The 18,441-nt window shown below is 61.0% G+C and overlaps 2 protein-coding genes across 4 annotated transcripts; one reads left to right on the top strand and one right to left on the bottom strand.

Moving 5' to 3' along the window:
• Positions 1 to 73: 73 nt before the first annotated feature.
• On the top strand, positions 74 to 5,763 carry TRAPPC2L (trafficking protein particle complex subunit 2L). 3 transcript variants are annotated; one of them, XM_082366570.1, is made up of 6 exons: positions 74 to 191; positions 1,960 to 2,193; positions 2,911 to 2,995; positions 3,273 to 3,368; positions 3,503 to 3,582; positions 4,406 to 5,763. In XM_082366570.1, exons 1-5 carry the CDS (start codon positions 159 to 161, stop codon positions 3,556 to 3,558), a joined length of 504 nt encoding a protein of 167 aa, XP_082222696.1. In that variant the 5' UTR covers positions 74 to 158; the 3' UTR covers positions 3,559 to 3,582; positions 4,406 to 5,763. The 3 variants fall into 3 exon arrangements, with proteins under 3 accessions (XP_082222696.1, XP_082222697.1, XP_082222695.1); XM_082366569.1 differs by having other exon boundaries at positions 154 to 191; positions 1,902 to 2,193; XM_082366571.1 differs by lacking the exon at positions 2,911 to 2,995 and having other exon boundaries at positions 75 to 191; positions 1,960 to 2,132; positions 3,281 to 3,368.
• A 2,908-nt stretch (positions 5,764 to 8,671) lies between these two features.
• On the bottom strand, positions 8,672 to 17,899 carry PABPN1L (PABPN1 like, cytoplasmic). The gene is made up of 7 exons (XM_082370210.1): positions 11,692 to 17,899; positions 11,121 to 11,619; positions 10,776 to 10,968; positions 10,400 to 10,452; positions 9,793 to 9,899; positions 9,609 to 9,696; positions 8,672 to 9,117 (listed from the first exon to the last, which is right to left on the bottom strand). Exons 2-7 carry the CDS (start codon positions 11,574 to 11,576, stop codon positions 8,806 to 8,808), a joined length of 1,209 nt encoding a protein of 402 aa, XP_082226336.1. The 5' UTR covers positions 11,577 to 11,619; positions 11,692 to 17,899; the 3' UTR covers positions 8,672 to 8,805.
• Positions 17,900 to 18,441: the final 542 nt, after the last annotated feature.

The following is an 18,441-nucleotide window of genomic DNA, read 5'->3' as shown; positions in this document are numbered from 1 at the left end:
GGTCAGACCGGCTGAGTGACAGGGATGCGGGGCAAGGCCGGCTGACTGACAGGAGAGGCGGGGTCAGGGCCAGCCGAATGACAGGCGGGTGGGGCGGGGCCTGGCTGGCCGCGTGACCGTCGTTGTCGTCACGTGAGGCGGCCCGTCGGGCTCCCAAGATGGCGGTGTGCGTAGCGGTGATCGCCAAGGAGGTGCGTACTCCGGCGGGCAGGTCCGCTCCAGCGTCAGCCTGGCTCTCCGGTTACCCTCCTTCCCTGCCCCAAGGGCTCCGGAGGGTGGGCTCGGGGGCTTTGCCCAGCGTAGGTGGCCAGGGGCGGGCCCGGGGGAGGCGCCGCCCAGACCTGCACCTGCCGCTGCCGAAGCGTCACAGGCCGGGTCTTCCTCTTCCGTCCGGGCCCCCGCTCCGCCCAGCCATCCGTCCGCGGGCTTTGTGGTTTCCTGCTCCCGAGTCTACACGTCCACTTCTGTCCATCCTGCTCGGCCGCGCGCTCCCAACGGCCAGGCCGTCGACGCCCGAACGAGTGACTGTTTCCTCTCCGCTCAGTAGCCACAAGTCAGACCGTTGCACACCTCTGCCTAGAAACCTCAACGGTGGCTTCTCATTGCCTTAGGATCACGTCTGAATAATCCCCTCCCCGTACCACAGACACCCTCCACTGCAGCTGACGGACTTACCTGCAGCTCCCCCCCCCCCCCCGGCAGGCTCTGCTCTCTCACCTCTGGGCCTTTGCACCTGGAACCCCTTCCTCCCTCTCCCCCACTCCCGTCCCCTCCACTGGCCACCATCGATTTCACTTTCTCTAGAAAGCTCTTTCTGAATCCTGAGATTGAGCTGCGTGGCCATCCACGCGCTCCTACTGCACGGAGCCGTGGTGTCCGCCCCGGCCTTTTGAAAGACAAGGCTTCTGAGGCGGTTTTCCCGTGAAGCTCTTGTTATGCTGGCTTCCGCCTTAGCACTTGCTGCGTTATTTGTTGGTGGGTTTGTGGACTGTCTGCTTCACCTGTCATCTCCATCAGGGTAGGGACAGGGTTGTGTACGCTATATCTGTGCAGTGCCAGGCCTGTGGGAGCCTGGGAAGACGCTGGTAACTCCGGGGTTAGGTTGCTCGGAAATGGCTCTGCAGAGATGAAGGAGGTCTGAGACGAGCCTTGACGGGTTTAGAGGGAACCTGCCAGTGCCTCTGAGACTGCAGGAGCTGCAGTGTTGGGAAACAGCCAGTATGATGGGGCCAGGAGGAGGGCACGTGCTAGGATGGGGCCCTGCTCAGAAGGTGAGTGACAGGCTGCGCTCAGACGCACTTCTCAGAGCCGTCTTCTCTTTTCTGCCCATCCTACCCATGCCCCTTTGCAGACAGTATGAAAACCTCCTCAGATTAGATTGGGTGCCCTGAAGGCAATGCCCACGGCAGTTTGAAGGATTTTTTTAAAATTAATTAATTTATTTATTTATTTATTTTCGGCTGCGTTGGGTCTTCGTCGTTGGGCCTTTGTTGCTGTGCGTGGGCTTTCTCTAGTTGCAGCGAGCGGGGGCTACTCTTTGTTGTGGTGCATGGGCTTCTCATCGTGGTGGCTTCTCTTGTTGGGGAGCACGGGCTCTAGGTGCACGGGCTTCAGTAGTTGTGGTGCGTGGGCTCAGTAGTTGTGGCTCGCGGGCTCTAGAGCGCAGGCTCAGTAGTTGTGGTCCACGGGCTTAGTTGCTCCGCGGCATGTGGTATCTTCCTGGATCAGGGCTCGAACCCGTGTCCCCTGCATTGGCAGGTGGATTCTTAACCACTGCGCCACCAGGGAAGTCCCAGTTTGGAGGATTAAGCAGTGGATTTTGGGGAGTGAGAGCGTATTCCATGGATAATTGGCACTTGGCCGATCTGCCCTCCTGAGTGCCCCGTGGCCTTGTTTTCCAGGCCAGCGCACATGGGGTGGATCCTTGTCACTTCAGCCGCCGTCATCTTTTTCTTGCAGAATTACCCTCTTTACATCCGCAGTGTCCCCACGGAGAATGAGCTCAAGTTTCACTACATGGTGCACACGTCCCTGGACGTGGTGGACGAGAAGATCTCAGCAATGGGGAAGGCCCTGGTGGATCAGAGGGAGCTCTACCTGGGCCTGCTGTACCCCACAGAGGACTACAAGGTGTATCCTCGCGCCTGGCAGCGGCTTCGAGTCTGGGGATTGCCTGCAGTCGCAGGGCGCACTGTAGGCGTTAGGTCCCCTTGAAAAGCATCTCGTAACATCACTTGAAAAGGAAAAAAGATGCGGGCTTTTGGCCAGTGGGGTTTTAGAGCAGCTTGAGGACAATTAGGACCTCACACCCTTTTTTCTTTAATTAGGAGGATAATGTGAGAACAGCAGGCTTGAATTGCCTTGTGACAGTCCCCACCTGTCCCTTGGGTTTGTGGAGGAACTGGGGACTCTCTGGCTTCATGCCGTCTCAGCGGGGCCGCCACCTCCTGAGCAAGGGGTCATTGTTCACACTTTTTTTTTTTTTTAGTATTTATTTATTTAGGCTGCACAGGGTCTTAGTTGCGGCATGTGGGATATTCCTTGCAGCGTGCAGGATCTTTTGTTGCGGCATGTGGACTCTTAGTTGCAGTATGTGGGATCTAGTTCCCCGAGCGGGGATCGAACCCGGGCCCCCTGCATTGGGAGCGTGGAGTCTTAGCCACTGGACCACCAGGGAAGTCCCCACTCATCTCTTTGCCAGGCCCAGCCTCACCAGTCACTGTAAGATCTTGACCAGTCCTTGGGACAAATGGCTCGAAACCCATGGAGTTCAAAGACATTCCCACAAGCAGTAACGAGCTTGCCCAGTGTCACTGCCCGGAGCCACTGTTCCGCAGGATAGAGTGGCCTTTAGAGGTGTAGGTACCTTAGGCAGGATTCGCTTCATTTGTGCAACCTCTGGTCTTGCAGTTAACCCTTCCCAGCTGGGAACTGATGCAGAGAGAAGGCGAGGTGGCCCAGGGTTTGGGCAGGTTGCCCTGGGGCTTGAATCATGGTAAGGCTAAGCTCCCTGCCCTTTGCTCCCGCGGTAAACACCAGAAGCTGTCGAAGGAAGTGTCCAGCCACACCTGGTACAGTCCCGTGCCCTCCTGGCACTGTGGGGCTGGCCCAGCCTGGGGCACTTGTTGTGATGCAGGTTGTCATGCTTCTCCAGAGCAGCTGAGCAGCCGGGGGACGTGCACAGATGGCCTTCCTCTCGCAGGCTCTGCACGGTGATGCCGTGCTTGGGGCTGTCACAGAGTCCCCGTGCTAAGAGCGTGTTCCCTAACCAGCTGTGCAGATACGGCTACGTGACCAACTCCAAGGTGAAGTTTGTCATGGTGGTGGATTCCTCCAACACGGCGCTCAGAGACAACGAGATTCGCAGCGTGAGTGTGGGGGCCGGTGGGTGCGCCTGGCCGCTCGGTTTTCCGTCTTTGTTCAGAAATGCTGAGAAGCCCGAGCGTGGCAGCAGCTGTGTGTACTTGCACATGTGAATTAAACACGTTGGTTCTTGTTTCAGATGTTCCGGAAGCTGCACAACTCCTACACAGACGTGATGTGCAACCCCTTCTATAACCCGGGGGACCGCATTCAGTCCAGGTGGGCGTGGCGCCTTCTCAGGTAGCCCCCGCCTTGCTGAGAGGCAGCGATTCTGCGAGGCAGGGAGGGAAGGTCTTTTTAAGCGACGGGCACTGTCCCTCTAAGGCAGCCATTCTGAAGAGGCAGAACCCTGTTTTTCCAAACAAACTCTTCCTTGGATCTCCAGATCAACAGAAGGGGAGTTGGGGAGCGGGGGGTGCAGAACTTGCCCATCTGGTCTCCCAGGTCTGCTCAGCAGGTCCTGGGGCGCCTCCCCAGATCCCAGCGAGGGCCCAGGCATATGGACAGGAGCCTCCCGGGAGAAAACGTCCTCCTGTCGCCGCCCGATTTTGACTTTGACGTTGAACTAAGACGATTAGGAAGTTAGGTTGCAGGTGTCTTCCAAATAGCCTTCAGGTAAGCACAGACCTGACCTCTGGATGTCACAGTGATGCTTCCCGAAGACGCATTCACGAGCACGTGCTCCAGGCCTGCCCTGGGAGTTCCCTGCGTCCCAGACACGGTTCCCGAGGGGTTCCTTGTAGCCGGCAGGTGACCCCAGCCAGGGGAGATGACCCCTTCCTATGGCGCCTTCCCTCAGTGGTGACAATGTGTCTTGGGTCATCCTGGGTCCCACCCCGGCCTGGAGACCCAGCAAGGGCAGCACCGTGGGAAACCGCACGGGAGTGAGGTGGGAGACTCAGATTCTCGCCGCCCGACGTGGCGGCATGCGCGTCCTGGCCTCAGCCAATCTTACTCACCTGGACCTCAGAGACTGACATCTCTGCCAGCCCGGGATGGAGGGCCTGGGTCTGCTTCTCTCATTGTCTGTTTCTCTTTGCAGGGCCTTCGATGGCATGGTGACGTCCATGATGATACAGGTCTGTTGAGGAGAGCTCTGCAGCCTGTGGCTGGAAGGAATCGTTCTGTGCATAACCGTGTTGTTCAGATGTATCTTTATTTCCACTTGTCTCCTCTTGGGTGTCATGGACGTGCCGCTGGGGGCAGGGCCTCATGCACAGTGCCTGTTGACTAAAGGTCTTGTGAGATCAGGTTTGGCTTTTTCCTTCTGCGTCAGCAGAAGGTTTAACTAAAGACAGTTTAGGGACTTACCTGGCGGTCCAGTGGTTAGGACTCCACGCTTCCACTGTAGGGGCCGCAGGTTCAATCCCCGGTCAGGGAACTAAAATCCTGCATGCCGCACGGCATGGCCAAAAAAAAAAGGAAAAAGTTGATGTGGACTTTTCAGGGACAGAGCAGATCAGGGACCAGGTAGAGCAGGAGCTGTTGTCCCCACGAGGCACGAAGGGGCAGGGGGAGCAGGGTGGCAGGAGCTCTCGGAGCCCAGAAGGGGCTGCGAAGGGAGGGGCAGAGGACCCGTGGGCCGGCCGCCCCCTCCAGTGGCTCAGCAGGTGGGCAGATCTGGAGGGGTCGGCCTTCTGTGCCCAGAGCCGGATTAGAGGGGCACATGGGACGGCCTGCACACCTGCCCCCGGGGCGAGGGGCCTTCCTCCTCCTGGTCTTGCCCGGCCCTGGGAGGCCACCCTCCCGAGACCGTGTAACTACAGCGTCTTCGTCAGCTGCTGCTGGGCATCGAACGAGCAAACGCCAAGGGTCCCCTCCTGCCTGTTAGTGCCCTGAGGTTCCGGATGGCCCGAGGGCCAGGCGGGTGTTGGGAGATGAGCCCCCTTCCCTGCTGACCCCCGGGCCCCTGGGCAGGCTGTGGAAGGGGCGCTTACACGTGAGGAGGGGCTGCTTCCCCAGAAGCCTGCTCGGTCAAGGTTGATCACAGTTCTAAGTAACTGACCGTGACTGAGGCCACAGCCCCTTCTGGGATCAGGTGACCCAGGTTCTAGTGCACTTTGTCATTTGGTGACGGCGTCTCTGAAGTGGAAGAGGTCCTCCTGGGCCTGAGCCACCTCCACAGTCTGCTCTGTGTGGTCTCAGCGTGGCTGGCTTCCTTGATCAGGCACCCCAAGACACCACGAGCCCCTCCTGCCCCCTCAGTCACTGTGGAGAGGGTCTCTGACCAGGAGGAAGGTGGGAGGGTGGCTCAGACCCGCCAGGAACGGGCAGGCTGTGAGCTGTGAGCGTCGTCGGCCCAGGGCTGGAATCGGGATGCACTCTGCTCTGCTTGTCTTCGGGTTTCCTTCCTTTCCTACGGGCACAGGATTACAGAAGTAAACAAACGAACAAAAAACAGCTCAGAGTGTGTGTTAAAGACACGCGTCCCGGGCTCCCCCCCGGCCCTGCCTCGCCTGCCACAGGTGGAATTGCAAGACCTAGAAGAGGGCTGAGAAGTGCGACCAGCAGGTGTTGGTCTGATGCAGGCCACCCTCACACGCGCTTTCTCCCCACAGTCCATCCTCAGCTCTCTGGTTGAGCTTTTACTTAGTAATCTCTCCTGCCTGAGTAATGGCTGAGGCAGGGACTACAGGTTGCCAAGCCAACATCCATTCTCCCTTGCTTGCTTACTAACAGAACGCTAGTGTTATTGGGGACAATTGGCTAGACAAAATATACTTCCTGCCCTCGCAAGGGTAGGTAGTTATGGCATGTAAGTGGATGGTGTTGGGACGCACTTGCAGCAAGGATACTTAAAAGGGGGATTCAGCTGGCAGTACCTTCATCTTTACCCTTCTTCCTTCCTGGAACTTGGATGTGATGGTTGGAGCTCAGGCAGCTATCTTGAGAGCATGCAGGCAAGATTCATCCCCTAAGGATGGGGAACAGAAAGCTAGAAGGAGGCTGGGTCTTTGCTGACATACCAGCCCTGGACTACTTATGTTCAGCATTTTTTTTAAATGAGAAAATGAAACCCCTATCTAGTTGAAGCTACTGCTATTTGGGTTTTTCTGTAGATGGAGCCAGAGCAACCCATAATGGTTTTACATTTGAGGTTTTTCACATGCATTGTTGGGTAGCATTTCCATTTTAAGTCTGAGAAAATCAAGGGTTAGACGTAATCTCCTAGCCTTTGCTTTGCCAACAGAACTGTGAGATGGCAGTTTCATCTGAACTTTTTGCATCTCTGTACTGTGAGGCTAGCCTCATTGAGGGCCACCTGCCTGCCCATCCCCTGCCACCCCAGGCTCATCCGCCCCCCAGGGCTGAGCCCCATCAGATGCAGCCCCTACTCAGCCCTTGGCTGTTGCTCCAGGTGCTTCTGCTGAAGTTCTGTCCTCCCTCCCCATCAGCATTCCTTCTCCTCCCTTCTTCCCCGGGCCAGACGGGCAAGAGGATCCTGCGTGTCTTGGCTTTCTCTGGGCACAGCTGAGAAGGTGTGGGTCGGAGCCCTGGCTGCCCACGTGGGCTGCTTGGGCCTGAAATCCACAGGAAAGGAGGGACTCAAGGGCCCACTCTCCTCATAGTGGCCACACAGAAGGGATTAAGAAGATACTTCTGAAAAGGGACCAGTTCCTTGGGGTAGAAGCCTGTCTGCAGGTCCTTACACAAAAGCAAACTGCACAATGAATGCGTCAAGACCAATGCACATCCTTGCCAAGGAGGGGACTGGCACAAGGTACAGAGCGGCAGGAGCTGGTGCTTCATAAAGTTCAGCTCCAGGAACTACGTCTGGACGGCCTCCCTCTCCTGCAGCCCCCAACTGCACGTGATCCAGGCCTGGCTCCGCCCTGAGCCACCCAGCAGCCTTGGCAAGGTCCCTGCCACTCAGCCCCTCCTACCCACATTCTCCAGGGGCGGGTGGTGGTGCGTGTGTGCGCACGCGTGCGCGTGTGCACGTGAAAACAAATCTATTCTCTCACATTTCTGGAGGCCAGAGTCAGAAATCAAGGTGTCGGCAGGACTGGTTCGTTCCTTCTGCAGGCTCTGAAGGAGGGTCTTTTCAGCCTCTCCAGCTTCTGATGGCTGCCAGCGACTGTTGGGGTTCCTTGGCTTATGGACACATCACTGCAGTCTCTGCCTCTGTCTCCACGTCACCTTCTCCGTGTGTCGGTGTGTCTCGTACCCAGTGTGTGTCACTGGGTTTAGGGCCACCCAGGTGATCCAGGGAGATCTGATCTCCAGATCGTTAGCTTAATCACGTGTGCAAAAACCCCTTTTCCAAATAAGGTCACATCCACAGGTACTGGAGATTAGGATGTGGACATATTTTTTGGGGGGATTGTCATTCACCCCACTACAAGGGCCAGTGCTGACCCCAGATCACAAGGAGAGTGTGAACCTGGCCAGATGGACACATGGATGGAGAGCAGAGGTGCACCCTTCCGAGAAAACACTTCACTGGTGCTGGAGAGGGGACACTGGGGACTGGGGACCGTCCACCTGTGGGTAGCTTAAGAACCTGATAATCAAAAAAGTACAAGGCAAAGAGGGTTGCTTTAGAAAAGCCCAGGCTGAGATTTTTTTAGTGGTTATTTAAGGCCAGGACCGGGTGTGTCTGCAGCTGGGCCCCAGAGCTTCCTTTCCCCACTCCAAATGCAGTCAGAGGGCAGAGAGCACGCTGCACCCTCAGGGAGGGAGAGAGCGGGGCGTCTGCCGCAGAGAGGAGCGCAGGCAGGGCGCCCGCCATGGAAGCCCCTCTGCGTCCCTTTGTGATGAGGCCCAGGTTTGCGCCAGGTGCCCCGGGCGCACCCTTCTGCAGGGCCTCCCAGGTGAGGGCCCACAAGGCGGCGTCTGTGTCACTCGTCATGGGGGAGTGTGTGCCCCGGAGGCCACCAGACCCGAGGTGAGGCGCGGGGGCTGGCGGTGACGCCGGAAAGCCCAAAGCTGCCGCTTGGCTGCCAGGAGTGAAGGGGGTAGAGCTGGGCCTGGGATCCACAGCCGCATCCCATCCCCCGCCTTCTCTGCACAGCGTGCACCGAGGAAACAGCGTCCAGGTGAGGCGAATAAAGCGGGGCGGTCTGTTGCCATGTGCTTTTAAAAAATATTCAAGTTTAATAATTTATGCTTTACCAGTAAGACACACGTTTCTACTTTTCTGTAAAAGGCGTTAATGGAACAGTCCTGAGTATGCCGACCCGAAGCTGACCCAACGCTGTCTGGGCCTCACCTGCCCGCAGCTTTGCCCGGTGCCCTCCAAAGCCCCGACCAGCCCGCGTGCCAGGCCCACCCCGTGCCCTGCTTCGTGACCGGTGGCTTCGGCCGTGGGGTCTGGGCCGTCCTCCCGCCGAGGGAAGGGGGACGGATAGTTATTCTGCGCGGAGTAAATGGTCCCACGAGGAGCACGGCTGTCTACTCCTGACCCAGCCGCAGCCCCACTCTCAAAATCGGGCCCTCCCTTCAATACGGTGAATACCACGGTGAGAACCTTCCGCGCCCCCTGCCCGGAGAGAGACCGGGGGGCGAGCGGCTTCCAGGGCTCCGCCCACCGGACCCAGCCAGGTCCAACAGAGCCCCGCCCACCGGGCCCCGCTCCAATAGGATTCCGCCCTCCCAGGGCCCAGCCCACCGGTTCCACCCCCGTGGTCTGAAACGGGCCCCGCCCTGGAAGTTGCTGTGAGGGAAGGGTCCCCCCCTGGCGCCTGGGTGTCCCCGAAGGCCCCCGCGGTCCGTGGAGCTGATCCCTGGTAAATTGGTTCTTTTGGGCAGCACCTGGAATCAAAGGCCGAGTCCGCCTGAGACCTCTGTTCTCACACCCTCCTCCCCAGCCCAGGGCCGAGACCAGGGCTAAAGCTACCTCCAGGAAGCCTTCCTGGGTTTCCCTGCTGAAGGCTCACAGGCAGGTGAACACAGGCCCCAGCACCCACCAGGCCCCTGAGGCATCAGATCTTAACCTGTTCCCAGCCCCTGTCAAGCCAACATCTACCCCTGCAGGGGGGGTCAGGAAGGAAGCCTCCCCAGGGCTACACCCAGGCCAAACCCACTGGGGTCTGAGGTACCCCGACACCACCCAGCGGATGTGCGCAAACACCGGACACTGGAGAAGGGTCAGGCTGGGGCAGCTGCGTGTCCTCGGGCAGGTGCCTCAGCCTCTCCGTGCCTGCTTTTCCTGTCCCCTCGGGGATTAATGGGTTAACGTAGAGAAGCTCAGAGCAGAGCCCTGCCCCCCCCCGCCCCCGCAGTGACTGGTGGGGGACACACACCTTGATGACCCGGCCTCGGAAGACGCTCTTGTCCAGCTCCACAGCGGCCTGGGCCGAGCTCTCGGTGGCAAACTCTATGTATGCATAGCTGGGGCAGGGCGGGGGCAGGTGAGGGCCACGCTCACCCACGCAGAGCTGTGCCCGCCCCCCGGGCACCCGGCCCCTCCCCGAAGCCCCAACTGACCCCTTGGGGTGTCCGGAGAACTTGTCGCACAGGATGGTGACCCGCTGGATCTCCCCGCAGTGGTTGAAATAGGCCTCCAGCTCCTGGGCTGTGCCCCCGTAGTCCACCTGACAGGCATGGACCCTGGTGGGGGGCCTTCTGCAGGGGCCTCCGCCTCCCAGGGTCTCCTGCAGCACGTTTTCTTGGTAGAGAGGGGTTGATTGGGCCCCAGGGTGAGGGTGGTAGCCTAGACCTCTACCCCCCACCCCTGCCGGGGGAGTGGACTGACTATCCAGAGGACGCTCCCCAGGTTGACTGGCCTGTGCGAAGGGCGCCTGGCTTTTTCAAGTGGGACTCGTTGCCAATAATCTGCCCACTGGGAGATCTCACGTGGAAATCCCGAATCCCAGCCCACAGTGGGAAATCAGGCCTGACCACAGAGGGTCCACGCTCCCTCATGGGGACAGCCCCCTCGTCAGAGCCCCCCTCCTGCTTCTCCCTTCCAGGCCTATGTGGCTTTTGAGTTTGCTACCCATACTGTCTCTTCCTTTAATCCTCACAGCCAGGAGGCGGCTGCAGACCCGGTGCTGCTGGGCCGACCCCATCCCGCCCCCCTCCCCCCACTCACGTTGCCCACGTAGACGGATCTGTGATCGGCCTCCACCGCCTCCGTGGGGCTGTCTGTGGAGAGAGGGGTTTCAGGACCAGGGGGCTTGCCCTGGGCAGGGGGCTCCCGGCAGCTGCTAAGGGCAGGCACCTCACGTTGGTGGCTCAGTCCTCGCTCCTCGGGGAAGAGGGGCACCTGGGTTCTTGGGGAAGAGTACCCCTTGGGGCCTATCTAGAAGGACCCACTGCCAGGCCAGACCTCGTGGAAACCCTGGCCTTTCCCCGGGAGCCCACACTTTTCCTGCAGCAGCTCGCAGCTCATCCCCACTTACCCTCGCGCCCGAGGACTTGGGGGCCACGGCCCAGGGAAGGGGTCGGCCCGGCCCGCTGGTTCCTACCTGTCTCGGGGCTCAGCAGCTGCCCGGCCAGCAGGGCCGTGGCGTCTTCCTCTTCCCCCTCTGGGCCCTGCTCCCCGGGCGGCTTCGGTCGCTGGGCCTGCTCCATGGCCCACAGCTTCAGTTTGATGGCTTCCAGCTCCTGCCAGCACACGGCCCAGGCTGAGCCCGGAGGCGGGACAGCCCCCAGGCTCCCCTGGAGGGAGGGCAGAGGGGAAGGGGGCCTGACCCTGCCTGTTCTCAGGGTCATGCTGGGGGCTCCCCGGGGTGGGGAAAGGGAAGGCCACACGGACTCGGGCCTGGAGAGAAGCCCCTGTAATCCACCCCCAACACACAAAGTCCCCTTCAGGGCGGAGAGGCCACCCTGCCCTTTCCAGCCTGTGCACAGGTGGGCGTCCCTACACCCTCTTCCAGGCATGGGGACAGTGGCCCTCTTGGCCCTCTCACCCCTGGGGTCAGAGCTGCAGCCGTCTGTCCCCCTGCCCCCATGCACGGGGTTCCCCAGGTTCCCGAGATCCCAGCCGGCCTCCACCAGGTGCTCCGCGCCGCTGTTACCTGGTCAGGTAACGGGCACTCGGCCAGGTGCCCCCTCTCCAGGAGAGGCAGCAGGAAGCCTGCGTCTTCCTCGTGCTCTTCCGCTTCCCCCGTCTCCTCCTCCTCCCTGTCCCCAGCCCCCGGGCCCAGAGGGGTCTTCTCGGCCCGGCTCCAGGCCCCCCAGCCCTGGGCCTCGGGGTCTGAGGAAGCCCTGCTGAGCCAGGCCTCAGTGGGGGGCGGGAAGAGAGCTCGGCTGAGGAAGGGCCACATGGCGGATGGGGCAGGAGGTGGCAGGCAGAGCCTCCGCGCTCGCCTCCGCGCTCGCCTCCGCGCTCGCCTCCGCGCTCGCCTCCGCGCTCGCCTCCGCGCTCGCCTCCGCGCTCGCCTCCGCGCTGCCGGCCCCTGCCTGCACCCTCCCGGGCTTTAAGCCCTCCCCCAGGCCAGGTGTTCCCACTAGAGGCTTCAGAGGCCTCCCGGCTGGGGCCGAGCCTCCATCCTGGCTTCTGGGCCCTGAGGGGTCAGAAGCCGGATCCCTGCCCTGGTGCCCTTCTTCCTCACTGGCCGGCCCCTCTGGGACACTCCAGGTGGAGAGGGTGCAGCTGAGGCAGAGCCGGGAGGGCCTCCTGGCGACAGCTCGGCCTCACCCGCCACGATGCAGGAGCCAGGAAGCTAAGGGGTCGCAGGTCCCCCCACCTCCCTGTGTCACGCCTCCAGTGGCCGGCCACAGTTAGGATGACGCAGACGTGAGCAAGTTACCCGAGTGTGCAGAGCAGGGAGGGGGCACAGGGGGTCAGAGCAGGCTTCCTGGAAGGGGTGGCATTTGAGCCGGCCTTCAAGGAGGGTCAGGCAGAGCCGAGGCGAGGGTGGCCTGGGCGGAGGGAACAACTTGAACAAAGGTCTGGGGGTGGGGGGTAGGGGGGTGCCACGAGGTCAGCGGCTTCTCGGGCCAGGCCAGGGCAGGGTCCTGGGCCAGAAGGAGACGTCCCGTCCCTCCTCCTGACCCCTCCTGGATTCCCTGCGGTCCCTCCCCTCCCCACCCCAATTCTGGGCCAGCTCTTAGGTGGGAACCACTTAATGAAGCTGGATCCCTGCCCGGGCCGCAGGGCACGATGGTGAATTCTGTGCAGATCAGGCCTGGATACTGGGGGCCTGAAGGCAGTTTGTCAAGTCCCGCCCAGTTCCTCTCTCTCCCTGAGGGCAGCTGCAGGCCTGTGTCCCTGGGTGCCCTGGTATCCTCCGTCCGTCCTCCCTAGCAGCTGCTCTGGCCTCTTCTCGCCCTGGCGTCGTCTTGGGGGAGCTCCTGCCATTCCTTTTCCATCCTCCTGACGTGTTTATGGGGGGCCCCTCTGGGCGCATTTGCCCACCCAGCCCACATCCCACCCTCCAGACCACTGCTGGTAGGGCCTCTTCCCTGGGAATGTGGAGTTGGGGGAAGGGAGAGTTGCAGCCTGTGAACAAACCCCGGGGGCCGTGGATGGGGGGACGAGGCGTGCGCCCTGGAAGGAAGTGGGGGACGCCGTGGCTGCCTTTCTCCTCTCGGCTCTGTTCTCACCTCTGTGGAGGCTGAACCCCACCCCGGGCCCTGCAGGGAAAGGAGCCGGCCTGAGTTGGCTGTGAGCCTGCAGGCCTGGCCTCCCAGCTCCCGGCCCTCCTTGCCTGCAACACCCCCTTTTCCCCAGGCTGCACACAGTTTCATGCACTTGCATGTGTGAGGCTCCAGGGGGCACTATTCTCACTGTGCTGCTGCTTCCAGGAAGCCTTCCCGATTGCTCCATCTCCCTCTTGTGGCCACGGCGCCCGGGCCTCGCCCTCTGTCTGACCTGTGTAAGTTACACGTCCCCAGGTCCCCCCCGCCCCGGCCGGCCAGAGTGCCTCAAGGGCAGCACTGAGGACAGGGCCCCAGCCCAAGGCTGGCTGGATGAGGACAGAAGTACAGCTGCCACAGGTCTTTCTCCCACGGTTCGGGGCAGTCAGGCCCCCTCTCCTGTGGGCCGAGACCCCATGGAAGGCCCCTGGCCCAGGCCCTTCCCTCTACCTCCAGGTGGGAGGCAGGACACCAGGGTGGCTGCGTCCAAGCCAAGGGCCGGCTGGACTCGGGACTGGCCTGGTCAGCCTCCCTCTGAGCTCAGACCTCTGCAATGGAAAATCGCCGTCATCCCCTCTGTGCCGGGACTGCTGACACACCAGGCCCGGCTGGGGCTCCGGCCAGCTGCCTGGCGTGCAGACAGGCTTGCCCCCATGCTGGCCTTTCCAGTGACGCCTTTCAAAATACACCATGTTCCAGGCTGGGCCCGAGTATTAATAACACCCCTTTCCTCCCAGGGGCCGCCCGTGAGCCCAGAGCCCTAGCCCTGCACACCCGCTGGGGGCGGGACCTGCCCTGTGAGCCGGGACACCACGTCTGGGACACCCTGGCTCCTCAGGGCCAAGGTGTCCACCCTCAGGGTCTTGTGGGAGGTGCCCACATGGCCACAGGCAGGGGGGGGCTCGGGCCCTTGAAGCCACGAGTGTGTCATCTGGGGTCCGAGGTCATCCCGACCACCTCGAGGACACAACCTTTGAGAGTTCACCCCACTTGGCCGGAACTCAGGAGGCAGAGGTCATCTGCCACGTCCCGCTCACGCCCCGACCCTGCACCACACGTTCGTCCACCCCCGTGGCGCAGGGTCTTGTCCCTCTTGCCTGGCACCGAGAAAGCCCCCCAACACAAATCTGGTGAATCAATGTGTGAAACGGGATTAGGCGGAGTCGCCGGGGACCCAAGGAGAGGCGGAGCCCGTGACGGCGAACGGCGGCTTTATTCCACAACACAGAACCCACGCGGCCGCGAACAGAGAGATGGGGGGACAGGGGAGGGCGGCCACCAGGACCCTGCCCGGCACCGAGGAATATGACCCAGCACTCTCGGTCCAACCCCTTTGGGGGAATTAAAAAATAAAATCACATAAAAAGAAGAAGTGGACAGTCAATCCATTGCCCACGAGGCTGCGTGTAGCCGGGCCCCAGCTCCCGCTGCCCGAGCCCCTCGGCCCGGAGGCTGGCCTGGCTAGGCCCCCCCTTGTCCTTCATTCTAACGTTTAAAGCCAGGCTCCCCTTGAGTCCCGACGTCGAGTTACTGCTGTAAGGGGTCTCTGGGGAGGCACTCCAGGGTCCGGCTGAATTGAAGCAAAAGCAACAGGAAGCGGGCAGATTCCAGAGTTTTCTGGAACGCCGGGGGCTGTGCAGGTTGCTGCCCAGACAGCCGGCATCCAGGCTCCTTGCATCCTCCTCTTCCTCCTCTCCTGCCAGCAGGAGGTGATCCCGCGGGGGGCGCTGGAAGAACCCCATAGGGCGCGGGAGCCCGCAGGCAGGTGTGGGGCTGAGGGGCCCAGGGAGAGCTGGGGCTGGGGAGAGTGTGCTGGGCCTCTAGGGCCACAGGGACACCCACCCCACCAACCTGGCCAGGGGCTCTTTCTACAGCTCTCCAGCTCTGAGGGGTAATTTCCAGCATCTGGGACCCCTGGATGGAAGACGGGCATAGGCGTGAGGCAGAGCCAAGCACGAGCACCTGGGAGCAGGGGCTCCAGGAGCACTGGTGTCTTAGGGAGGCCAGCACGGGGCTCTGTCGTGCCCCTCCCTTCCTGGGGACACCTTCTCCAGGCAGTGACCCCTGGTGACAAGGAGACGAGTGGCTGGCGCCACCCCGCAATGTCTGGGACTTGCCAGGGAATGTGCTCTCCCCGACTGGTGGTCCCGGTCACAGGGCCCCTGAGCAGCTGTGCGGGCCACCACCAGCGTCTCTCCTGGCCCACAGCCACCACACTTGCTAGGCGGGCCCAGACTGGCCAGAGCTGTTGCTAGGACATTGGTCCAATCTGCCCACGTCTGCAGCAGAACCTTATCTGTCCCCGGAGCAGGCCTGGACCAATGGGAGGGGCACTGGGAGGGGGTGGCCGAGGCCACAGGGGACCCAAAGCACCCCCACGGCTTTGGATCCCTGAGGGAGTAGGTGACGCTACACTGGGTTCTGGCTGGGGATGGACTGAGGCGTGGTCGTGTGGGTTAGATGGGAGACACATGCGTGGTGTGCAGACGGGTGGATGGTGAAAGGATGAACGGGGGACCAAATGATAGCTGGGATAGAGTAATGGACGGATGGGTGGATGGACAGATGGATGGAGAGATGGACAGATGGATGGGTGGATGGATAGATAGATGGATGGGTGGATGGATGAACGGCCAGAGAGATGACAGGATTGGTCAGAAGGGTGAACTGATAAAAGAATCAATAAGTACTTGTGGGTAGGCTGAAGGGATGGGCAGAATCATGGCCAAACACGCTACAGTGAGCTGGGACGGGCAAGGTGGGTGGTGCCAGGGACTGGACTTTGGTGTCATTTTGAGGATGTATTTGGAAAAACTGGCAAATAGGAAGAAGTTAGGGCCTGTCCTGATCCCTCTCCACAGTGTCACTGGGATGAAACCAGAAGCAACGCCCCCTCCCACCTGTGTCCCTCCACCACTGGACCTCTTGGGCCCTGATGAGCGACCCCACAGGGCGGCCCCTTCCCGGGAGGCCGGCTCCTCTTGTACTACGGCCCTTACTCTCCTGGCCCCAAGGCTTTCTCCAGCTCTCCTCTCTTCGCCGGTAGCACCCAAGGCTTTCCTTTGGTCCTGGGGATGGGAGCCCTCGTGATTCAGACGGGGTCTGGGGTGTGCCAGCCTTCCACATGGGGAATGGTAGGCACTGGTCTTTGCCAACAGAACACCCCCAGACACCACCACCTGCCGACAATGACACGTCCTAAGAGAAAGGCCAGAGACAGGAGGGGGTGGGAAAGGTCGAAGGGTCCCACGTCAGGGGGCTTTCCACCGGGGGTGAGGGGGCCCAGGCGCCAGCATCCGCTGTCCCAGCCTGTGAATCCTTCCTGACTCGGCCCTGTGGGCCGGGAGCTCCGGCCGCCGCCCGCCTCACTCTGCCCTCCCGCTGGCGCTTTGGCCTCAGAACGGGGTAATGCTGCTGTTTCGGTTTGACTTGGGGGGGAGGGAGGGTCTGCGAGCAGCCACATCTCACAGAGCTTTGGGCTCACCAGCGTGTCCGATCTCAGCCCCTGGGGAGGAGACCCTCACGCGCACATCGACGGCCCATAAGCTCAGGAGGTAGCAGGGCAGGCCGGCCTCTGAACTGGACCCCTTTTGTCCAGACGCCCTCTTTGCATAAGAAAGGCAGGGGGAACACAGACCACCAGCCAACTCCAGCTCCGGCTGCCCCCCTACTGCCTGACCAGAGCTACTCATTGGGAGTTTGCCTTCTCTGTGAGCTCTCTGGCCAAACAGGGCCTGCGCACAGTGACCAACAGACATGCCGGCTCCCAAAGCAGGGAAGGGGCCCTGGACGGAAGGAGCCGCCTGCTTCGTGTGACCCAGCCCACACCCGGCATCCGCTGACTTGGCGCCCACGGGGACACCCCTCCCACCCGCCCTGGGCCTCAGCCTCCTCGCTGCCAGCCGCCCAGCCCACCTGGCTGCCACCCTCTGACCCTGCGGACGCTCTCTGCCGGCAGGGGCTACGTCTGTCGGCCTCTGGCCGGCCCCTCGTGCCAGGCTTCTGCAGCCCCGGCCAGCGGCAGGTCTTGGTATATGAGATACAGGTATGGGGGCCACACAGGGAAGATGGCCTTTCCTAGCTGGCTTGAGGGACCTCTTCCCAGCAGCTGGGGTGGGACGGGCCGTCCCCACCTCGGACCTTCAGCCTGTGGTCCGGCCCTGCGGGCTTGTCTGGCCCGATGCCATCAGCTGGCCAGCCCTGGCGCGCCTGCCTGTCCTCAAAGGGGACCCTGCGAGCGGAAGAGGAACAGAGGCTGGCAAAGCACACCCGCGGGGCTGCAGGTGGCGGGCTCCTCCCAGCCAGGACTCACCCCGCAGTCCTGACCTCAGGGCCTCAGACCTCCGCACCCACACCCCAGCGCGCCCAGGGCACCACCCTCCACCAGCACAACCTCGTGGGAACGGAGTCCGAGGGGAGAGGCGGGGCTATGTCACAGCACGTGCACAACTGCCCTTCTGACAGGTTCAAGTCTTGCGAGAGAGAAAGCAGACTGGAAACATGACGGGTGGGCACCCGCCGCCTCACGAGAGCCCAAATCCCACCCGGCCCCTGGTCTTCTGAAACCCACAGAAGTGAGCCTCCGAGAGGCGGGCAGCCCTGCGGCCCCAGGCAACCCGGGAGCTTTCTGGAGGGTGAGACAGGTCTAGCTCGACGGTCAGAGTTAGGGCTCCTGCCAGGTGGGGCTCGGATGGCACCTGGTCTGTGTACCGATGGAGTCCTTCCTGGCAATACTCAAAGGGTGAATTCTTACCACTCTGAAAAGTAACAGCGATCAACAAACCCATTGCTCCCCGTAGGACCGCAGTTCAGCTTTCTTTGAAAACCTAGTTCCTGAACTTTACATACTTCCATGGTTTCTCTTAATTTTTTTTTATTTGGCAAACATCTCTTCTTTATTATCATCATCATGAATATCATCATTTGGACCTCTGCAAGGACTATATACATTCACATTATCGCAGACTATTGATTTCTTGCCTCTCGGTGGGGGCCCTGGGCACCCGGTTTCAGTAGCTGGTCACTATTGCACTCCAGTCCAGGGAACTCCTTACAGCCATGCAAGAAAACACAGATCGGAGACCGTGTTTGCTGTTTGTTCTCCCACTGGGTACAGATCAGAACTTCCTTATTCCTTTATTTCCTCCTTGAGATCGCTGGGGGAGTTGAGTGGGGTGGGGGGACAGGGCTAGGCTTGGCGGGGGGATTTCGGAGAGAACATCCCCTGAGGAACAGCTGGACAAAAATGCAGGGTTATATACAGCTGATCAAGTCTCCAGAAAGTGCGGGGAGGGCGGATTGCTTTTCTTTGTCGTTTTTTTCCTTTTTCTGCAAAAGTGTGGAGCTGCAGGAGACACGGGGGCTGGGACGGAACGACGAGGTGGGCGGGAGCTTCTCGGAGCGGGCAGCAGAGGTAGAGGCGGACGACGAGAAGCAGCAGATGAAGGCGCAGTTGCTGTCTCCTCGTGCTTTGAAAAGCAGTCAAGAATCAACCCAAAAGATTGTCACAGTTTTGTCTCAGAATTATGTTCCCTCTGGGAAGGACATGTG

Source organism: Balaenoptera borealis, assembly GCF_965194805.1.
Source record: "Balaenoptera borealis genome assembly, chromosome: 19".
NCBI lineage: Eukaryota > Metazoa > Chordata > Mammalia > Artiodactyla > Balaenopteridae > Balaenoptera > Balaenoptera borealis.
This window is presented reverse-complemented; position numbering and strand designations above follow the sequence as displayed.

What these genes read in the sequence shown, in the direction of transcription:
- PABPN1L (XM_082370210.1), bottom strand. Translation starts at nt 11,576, where the DNA reads ATGTGGCCCTTCCTCAGCCGAGCTCTCTTCCCGCCCCCCACTGAGGCC. An exon ending in GCAGGGTGGCCTCTCCGCCC is followed by an intron (nt 10,969 to 11,120) that starts TGAAGGGGACTT and finishes CCCTCCCTCCAG; the next exon opens with GGGAGCCTGGGGGCTGTCCC. An exon ending in GCTGCTGAGCCCCGAGACAG is followed by an intron (nt 10,453 to 10,775) that starts GTAGGAACCAGC and finishes CTCTCTCCACAG; the next exon opens with ACAGCCCCACGGAGGCGGTG.
- TRAPPC2L (XM_082366569.1), top strand. Translation starts at nt 1,912, where the DNA reads ATGGGGTGGATCCTTGTCACTTCAGCCGCCGTCATCTTTTTCTTGCAG. An exon ending in CTGCAGTCGCAGGGCGCACT is followed by an intron (nt 2,194 to 2,910) that starts GTAGGCGTTAGG and finishes CTGGTCTTGCAG; the next exon opens with TTAACCCTTCCCAGCTGGGA. An exon ending in GAGACAACGAGATTCGCAGC is followed by an intron (nt 3,369 to 3,502) that starts GTGAGTGTGGGG and finishes TTCTTGTTTCAG; the next exon opens with ATGTTCCGGAAGCTGCACAA.